Genomic DNA, 8,607 nt, shown 5'->3' with positions numbered 1-8,607 from the left:
GTACTAGCAACAACACACAGTGGGAACACACCATACAATTGAGACAATGAGTTGAAACACGTGATGCAGATTGAAAGCACGCCATCAACCACATTGTTATCAATCGCATCATGTTCTTTTCTGAGCACCAAATTTCAAGGGCTCTCTTTGGCACTAGAACGATCCTGTTAACTTTACCTATATACAGCTTCAGTCCGATTGCACGATTGCGCTCAAGGCGTTCACGGATAATTCCCTGGATAGGTAGGTATATGGACATCTGATTTCGGAGATCAAACGCTCCATGGATACTAGGGTAGTTGTTCCGGTAAAAATTTATCCCTCTCAAAATAGGGTTACACATTGTTTACGACATTCGGTCGGAATGTGGACAACACTGCGTGTTGGTTAAACCACCCCCCTCCGTGCATCAGTGAGCTAGTCGCTGAAGATTGTAATTCTATTACCTTGGAATAAATACCCTATGACTTCCGCAAAGAAAAACTGCATCTCGGCAATTGCACCCTTGCCCTTGTCAATTCCAATATTGCATCATGTAGAATGATGAAGTTGCGGAGTTCATGCTTGTTCGTAGAAACAATGCAACTGAAACTGGAACCATTTATTCAAACCTTACAAGATAAACAAGCACTCGTTGGCAAAACATATAAAAAACATCTCCAAAACCGTGTAAGGGCATCTTGAATGATATCCTCTAAAATGGACATGGTATTTATCCATGAACGCGTTCGCAGATTAATAAGGGGGGTGACCATCCAACGACAGCCATAAACATCTAACCATACTGAAAACACATTCAGACGGAATTCTTGCAAACATGACATAATTAATTTAAGTTCTGACATAATTTACATAAAGCGGACAATAGTTGGTCCATTCAGCGGCAGAAGGACGTGGGGGCGCGGCAGCCCTGCCCGGCCAGCATCTCGTGCTCATGGAGGAGCCGCTCCACTTCCTCCTATGTCGTGTGGAGGAACGTCTCGGGCAACGATGACCCTGGCTGGGGTGCCCTAGCCTTGCCCCTGCCGGCAACGATGAAGGTGTCGTTAACCGACCACTCCTTATCGATCTTGGTGAGCTCCCCATCGAGGTGGCGCAACGGACGGCAAACATATCCGTGTTGGTCATCGACCGGTCGCGAGCCCAGACCTCCGCAAGGTCAGGGTCCATGAGGAGCCATGCCAGCGCCGCGACAGATTTGTCAAACGGCAAGCGGCGCGTCGCGTTGCGCCACTCCCACCTTGTCGCATGCCCGGCCATCCTCTTCTCCGGTGTTACAATGCTCCGCGAGGAGGAGCAGCCACCGCCGCAGCCATCAAGGTAGTGAAGGAGGCGCCCGCGTGTCTTCAGGAACGCCGGCGGCACCTCCTCTTTCACGGTCTTGGTGTGCCAGTCTTGCCGTGACCAAACAAACATATATACAAAGTCTTGCAATCCAAGTGTTTCCCGGATACCTCTTTCTGGAGAGCTCAATTCAATGTCTCTAAACCTGCATTTTAGTCATCCATTCTAAAAGTCAGACCTATCTTATTTAGCAACTCTTTGTACCAACTCATACAAGGCAGCATTTCTCGCTCTCCATGGGATAACTCTTGGGACTATATTTATCATCACCTTGTTATCTGATAGTATTTTTGTTTACCTTGCTCTGGTAAAAGACTTTGGATCCCTAATAAAAAAATGGGAATGTTCACCTTATTGACTCTTTTTTTTAGAGAAAAGGCATTGGCCGAGCCCGAGAAAGGGCTCGAACCTAGCCCGGCTTTGAATTAACAAAGCCATCAACCAGTCAGGATTACACAAACCACATTACATAGAAAAGGAAACAAAGCGGAGCAGAGATACATAGTGCTGAGAGGAACGACTCAAAGGCAACAACAAACAGTGTTGCCAACGACCACCGCAATGCCAAACAAGCAAACCAATCTAAGGCTATAGGAGGACGGCAACTGCGGGCTTGTATCGTGCCGCTGACTGCAATCGCACGGGCAGACAAGAGCATCACAAGATCTGTCTCTGCCACCGCAAAGGGCCACAACCCTTTCATCCGGGCTCGACGGGAGCCGCACCGGTGGCCAACAGAGTGGTTCCACATGAACTCAGACCAGGGTGCCGAGCCACCAGAGGGAAACAGCATAGGCAGACCCGCACGCACCGGAAACAGACCAAAGAGCACCGTCGCCGGAAGCCGCAGGACAGGGCGTCGGTCGCGAGTCGTCGAACGAAGGCGAAGATCCACGGAGAAGGCCGAAAGGGCAATGCCACGCAGTGGTCAGGGATTGGAGCACCGCAACCGAGACCACGACGGCAGCCACAGAGAAGACCAGGCCGCCTCACACCATCACCGCACCACCAGTAGCTCCACCCCACACAAGCAAATCCCCGGAAGACGCCTTCAAGAAGGAGCACGGCACCGGATGGCGCCTTCGTCCAAGCAAGGGGAGGGCGGGTCTTCACCTGTGCTCGAGGGGAGGTAGGAGGGGAGTACCACACCAAAGCCTCCACGAAGGAACACGGCGCCCAAACACGTCGCCTTTGGTGAGGCCGCCGCGCCGGCAAGGGGTTTCCCCCGGAATCACGCCCAACCACCAGATCCGCCCGTCCACGACGACCGAAGCCACCAAGGGCTGAAGCACGCGCAAATCGGAGCAGATCGAGGCCGGGGACGGAGCTTCTCCAGGACGGCAGAGCCACCCACGCGGGGGCGCCGCAACGACAGCGCCCGCACGGCCAGGGAGGCAGCCCATCAGCACCCACCAGCGCAGCCCGCCGCACCGGCCATGCCGGGCACCACCCATCGGAGCCGCCGCTCCGAATGCCGGGGCCCTCCGCGAACACGGAGCCGCCAGATCCCCGCCGCCCCCTTCATAGGTGTCGCGCGGCCGCGCCGGCGAGCACCTCATGCAGCGGCGGAGGGAGAGGAGAGGGAGGGGGAGCGCAGAGGCGGTCTAGGGTTCGCCCTCGAGTCGCCTCAGGGGAGGCGGCGTGAGGGGAAGGAAGGGGGGGGGTGACAATGAAGGAGAACCACAGATTCCAATTATGTTGATACAACTTATAAAGCAGGTTCCAATTATTCACTCAGATGACAATGATCCCTTTTGTTAGAAACCAATACCCACAGGGAAATTCTCTTCCAAGAGTGCATACAAGCTTCGTTTATAGGAAATGCAACATGAAGGAGAACCACAGCCCCGAGCAATCTCTGATAACACAGAGACGCTTTAAAAACAGATTTGGAAGGCAAAGGGTATGTCACCAAGAATTCAAACATGACATTACCTGGAGATTACTTAGGATAGCGCTTCCAACGGGTAAAAGAGCAGGTAACTACTCAAAGCATATATAAGTAAATTATGCGCAAGATGTGTTACCGAAGAGGATGATTTGCGCATATTTTTTCAATTGCCCCTTTGCTAGAGCTGATTGGTTTGCAAATCCTTGGTATATGAGAACTGATCTCTTAATGCAAAACTCTGATTCTCTAGCCTCTGTTGTTTTAAACATTCAGAGCTCTACTTTAAGCAACAAACTTTTTCAAGGGAAAGATACTTCTCCTGTGCAGACTCGCAGGGACAAGGCAACTTCATGCAGGAAACTACAGTTGGTGCTGGCAGCATTCAGGCTCCAAACAAGATCTTCCCGAACCCTGCCTGGCATGAAATGGGGTACACATATAGGTCTTGAATTACACTTGCAGATGCAACAAAATGAAGGCAGGATGGAAGCTACAATTTCGGCAATTGCAGTCCAGACTACCTCACCACTTCAAGCAGAAGCACAAGGTGTCAAGTTTGCTGCAGTTATTTTGGACAAATTGAACATACAAGAAGCATCACTCTTCACTGACAACGGTATATTAGCGAAAACAGCAGCGGTAAGGTCTCCCCTGACTCAACCTGGGATTTTTGTGAGCTCATCAGCCAGAAGCATATCCAGGTTTTCCATATCCCTAGAACGTAACAATGAAGCTCATAATGCAGCAAAATTAGCTAGGGAACAGGGTGATGCAAACTCTCACAGTTCTAGGTTCATATGTACAGTACCAATGTTGTCTACTGATAGGCCTTCCCTGATCCAGGCTTTAACAGATGCCATCACTCATGTAAAATGTTTTTAAGAGAAATGAATGGCACCTTGAGCGCCTTTGCTTGTTCAAAATAAAGGGGAAAAGGTGCCTAGTAATTCTAGATATAGATATCTATGGATAAATACCTACTGTGGTACGGTAGAGTCCCAGACACATAAATAAGATGGATTCCACACGACAGAGTGGCAGTTAGTATCTCAGAAGGTGATGAATAGCTTGGCTTAGTGCATAATCAAGGATTTTATATACAAAAGATAGGCACTGGGCTAAACAAACTTCAGATTATTCGAGGACAAGGAGGCCTACAGATAATTACAGGTTCGATTGTACAATGAGGCACAGAGCACGCTGCTTGAGAACGTTAGCGTCAGTTCCATCTCAGTCTTCCCCACCTTGTGGACCTTGTGGATCCCTGGAAGCTCGCCTGAACCATGTCTTGAAGGCGGTGACCAAATGCTGGCAGTCATCGACATTGCGAGTTGAGAACCCAAGGCATTGTTGCAGCAGCTCCTGAGCATCTGGGACGGACAATGTGGAGATGATCTTAAGAAATGTCTCCTCCAGCTCTTGGCAGTTTGACGATTTGTATCCACTGTGCATAGGTTGGGCGATGTCCCTGCAGACATTCAGGACAGGAAGCCAACTTTTGACAAGTTTCATCCTCACCTGAGAAATAGAGGCGACGCATGAGAAACCAAACCCAGTGGTATACAACAACAATGCTATAAGCACAAACTTAATGTACTCCAATCTAAGAGCTTTTATAAGAAATTTGGCAACAGAGAGCTAGAAGGTGCCCAGGATATACAAAGTGCCAGTTCTGTTTTGCTGTAGAAGATATTGGCCGAGACACAAGAAATACCACATTCCGGTACATCAAACTATTCAGAGACAGACCGTTTTCTCAAATTTTATGCTGAACTAAAAACTGCAGTGGCCGGACACTGAATGCCAAGCAGGTGGTGGGATGAAAGAAGGAACGGACAAGCAATTGAAATTAGGGTGCAGATGGGTGTGTGACAAAATACAATCAAAGATTGCAGGCTCAGGCATGATACTTGAACATAAGCAAGTTCATATAGCAGATACAGACGCAGAAGGCTACATGAGCAGATAATACCGGTTTTCACAGTGAACTTAAATATATCACAAATATTGTGCACAGAGCAAACTGCGAACTCACTTGTAAGATTCGAACGACTAATGGCACCACACAGCATGTGGAAAGGGTTGGGTTGAAAGTCCCCATAATTCTTGATGTTTTCAAGAGCAAAACCCACTGGCTCATGAGTTTAGGATATCACAAAATGGGTGCGACCCTACATTTGTTTGATACGAAAAAAATGGTGCTTCTGATTTTAGGACATCTGGTAGGATGACGGTTGATGACCTGCTAAAAATCTCCATACCACCTATTTTTATTTGGATGGCCCTGCTAGCCCTTGACCATATATAGTTTAGATGGATCTGGCAGGCTTGAAGAAAGAAATGTGTTTAGGCCACTGGGCTTGGCTGAAAATACTTAAGTGTGCATGACTAACAATATTCTATTGTAAAGCTAAACAGGGAAGAGGAACCACCTAACCATTTGCTCTCGAAAATTACCACTCAACGTCTTACTACTGAAAATCTTAGGCCGTCTCCAATGCTGCATCGATTCAAAGCAAACAGGGTGTATTCACTTCAAGCCAAACCTAGTCTTTGGTTCAATTCAAGGGGACCTTTTGTCTAAGCTCACTATCTCCATTCTCCAATACCTCGAACCAGTTCGAAGGGCACTACAAACCGTCTTTTCAACACACTGTGGATGATCTTAAAGGACCAGATATTTGCAGAAGTAAAGTTTTTATTCACCTAAAGGCATGGATTACCCAGATCTTGATTCATCCTCATTAAAGCTTTCCATCTGAATGGATTTTGCTGCCTATCTATCCTCTACAAGGTCCTCCACCTATTTTTCTATTTAGATACCTTTCTTTCAACTCTTAACCAGTTCCAGTTCTCCACCACAAACATATTTCTATATCGACCAATCAACTCCCTATTAGCAAAACTCCACCAGAATTTTCCCTAAAACACATGCAAGCTTCCAGGTCCTTGTAGGGTGTCCCTTGCTATAAGAACTTGGTAATGCAATCTATTAGTGAAAGAAGTGAATGTAACTCTATTAGTGCAAGCACAAGCTCATTAATACTTCAAAAAGTTATGTTCTATTTTATCATGTTCTAGACGGGTCTTCAACATAAATACAGATTGTCAATCTTATAGAAATGTGACCTAAAACTACATCAGAATCAACCAGGAAACCATGATGATTACGGGAATTGGAACCTATGTCCTAATGTCAGAGTATCCAGATGCAAGTCATGGCTCAAGTATAAAGAATGGAGCACACTCATTGATATTTTGTGCTAAGATTTAACAAAATGTCTATATCACTATCTGTGAAAGCATTCCATCCATAAATCATAGCAAAAGCCGAGGCAGAGTTAAGTATTCAAATATAGCATGGGATCATTTCCACAGGTAAGCTACTGCACATATACAATCACACATAGACATACTTAGATACGATAATATCTAACCTGAACACTGTAGCAAATCATCTAGCATGACAATACCAGAATATCTGATGTCACATATGGATAACTCACTGACTGATTTGCAACAGAATCAAGTCATATTGGAAGTTAGGCACTTAGCATCATGGCATATTTCCAGAAGTACTAACATCTATCATAGACTAACATGGAGATATCTCATCTTGCAGACTAACCTGCCGAGGAACCAGCGTCTCCCCAATCATAACTGAATGGGCGAGCCTGAGCGTGCATCTGGTCACAAGCATCGGGAGCCCAGGAGCCATGTTCCTCCACATGTCAGCATCATTGAGCAACTTCTGCAAGTCAGCAGCAAGCGCAACCTGCTCGCTCCAAAGCTTCACCGCGTTATCGGCCACCCTCATGTCCACCATCCTCTCAATGAGCCAGAGCAGATGCTTCACATTCAGGACCGCCGAGTGCAGGTTCAACTTCTGTATCGCCTCTCGCTCGTCGCTGTCGACGGCGATCCTGAAGTCCGGGCTGGCGTACTTGCCCAGGAGCTCCTTGACGGTGTCGAGCCGGGAGAGGAACGCCTCGTCGAGCACCTTGTGCACGCAGTCGCGGGAGGGGTAGTCCTTGAGCAGCATCGCCACGAACGCCTTGGTGGCGGCAGGGACGGGGTGGCCGTGGATGGCGGAATGGATCAGGCCGTGCAGCATCGCCTCCGAGGGCGACCTGGCGGCCGCCTCGCCCGCCGCGGCGGCGGCGGCGGCGGGGAGGGAGACCCTGGCGAGGAGGTCGGCGGCCTCGTCGCCGGGGAGGAGCGGCGCGAGGTCCAGCACGCGGGCCTCCTCCTCCTCGGACCAGGGCACGGCCTCGAGGAAGCGGATGCAGGCCTCGACGCAGGCGTCGAAGAGGAGCTGCAGCGCGACGGGGAGGATGTCGAGGGCGTCGGCGGGGGAGCGGATGGTGCCCGCGAAGTCGAGCGTGTGGAGGAGGCGGACGACCTCGACGTGGGCGTGGAAAGGGCGGGCGCAGGAGGGCGGGGCGGGGACCGCGAGGGAGAGGCGGCCGGCGGGGGAGGAGGACGGGTCGGGGCACCAGCGGTCGGAGAGGAGCGCCGCGAAGTAGCGCGAGCTGAGGAGGGACGCCGAGGAGACGTGGAGGTCGAGGAAGGCGGCGGGGTCGGGCTTGACGTCGGCGTCGGCGTCGTCGGAGGAGGGGTCGAGGTGGAGGCGGAGGAGGAGGTCGGCGCCGGGGAACGAGAGCGGCGGGGAGGAGGCGGAGGCGGCGACGGGGCGGGGGGGCGACGCCGGCGAGGAGAGGGAGGAGAGGCGGGAGCTGCTCGCCGAGCGCTGGCGCTTGCGGAGCGACATTGCCGTCGGGTGTCGGGGAATTGGGGATTTTTTTTCGCTCCGGGGACGGGGAGGCGAGGAGGGGAGGGCGGTGGAGTGCGTCGGTTAATCGGCTGCTCTGTTTTTGGAGGGGACAGGACGAAGGGAAGCAGGGGAATGGATTAGGATGAGGAGGATCCACCTAGATAATGACACCCCATTAATATCTCCTGCATCCCCTAAAAAAAATATCTCCTACAAAATGTTGCCCACCAACATCTGTTTTGGCAAATAAAATAAAAGCACCCCATCAACATCTCCTGCAGATAAAATAAAAATACCCAAGCAATGGAGGGTAAAATTGAAAACACCCCATTGAGTATCCTTGATAAGAAAACACCACATTGATAACTGCTTGAAAATAAAATTTAAAAGACCATCAATATGGGATCATCAGGTCCGCAAGATTTTTCTAAGAATTTTCATAGAATTTCAACCCTCAAAATTTTGTTTCCATGTATGATATTTGTTTCGTAGGAATGGAGAAGTTGGATTCCTTACAACTGGGTCCATATTGACCTAATTTCTAAGTATTTTTTTAGCATCAGGTGAGGAGACTTCATGAAAAAATCTTGAACATTTG

General features: G+C 49.5%; 1 protein-coding gene across 1 annotated transcript; it reads right to left on the bottom strand.

Moving 5' to 3' along the window:
• Nucleotides 1–4,236: 4,236 nt before the first annotated feature.
• On the bottom strand, nucleotides 4,237–8,123 carry LOC119294882 (BTB/POZ domain-containing protein At1g63850-like). The gene is made up of 2 exons (XM_037573159.1): nucleotides 6,864–8,123; nucleotides 4,237–4,753 (listed from the first exon to the last, which is right to left on the bottom strand). Exons 1-2 carry the CDS (start codon nucleotides 8,004–8,006, stop codon nucleotides 4,466–4,468), a joined length of 1,431 nt encoding a protein of 476 aa, XP_037429056.1. The 5' UTR covers nucleotides 8,007–8,123; the 3' UTR covers nucleotides 4,237–4,465.
• Nucleotides 8,124–8,607: the final 484 nt, after the last annotated feature.

This window comes from Triticum dicoccoides, chromosome 4B (assembly GCF_002162155.2).
Source record: "Triticum dicoccoides isolate Atlit2015 ecotype Zavitan chromosome 4B, WEW_v2.0, whole genome shotgun sequence".
Lineage (NCBI taxonomy): Eukaryota > Viridiplantae > Streptophyta > Magnoliopsida > Poales > Poaceae > Triticum > Triticum dicoccoides.
This window is presented reverse-complemented; position numbering and strand designations above follow the sequence as displayed.

What these genes read in the sequence shown, in the direction of transcription:
- LOC119294882 (XM_037573159.1), bottom strand. Translation starts at nt 8,006, where the DNA reads ATGTCGCTCCGCAAGCGCCAGCGCTCGGCGAGCAGCTCCCGCCTCTCC. An exon ending in AGACGCTGGTTCCTCGGCAG is followed by an intron (nt 4,754 to 6,863) that starts GTTAGTCTGCAA and finishes TCTATTTCTCAG; the next exon opens with GTGAGGATGAAACTTGTCAA.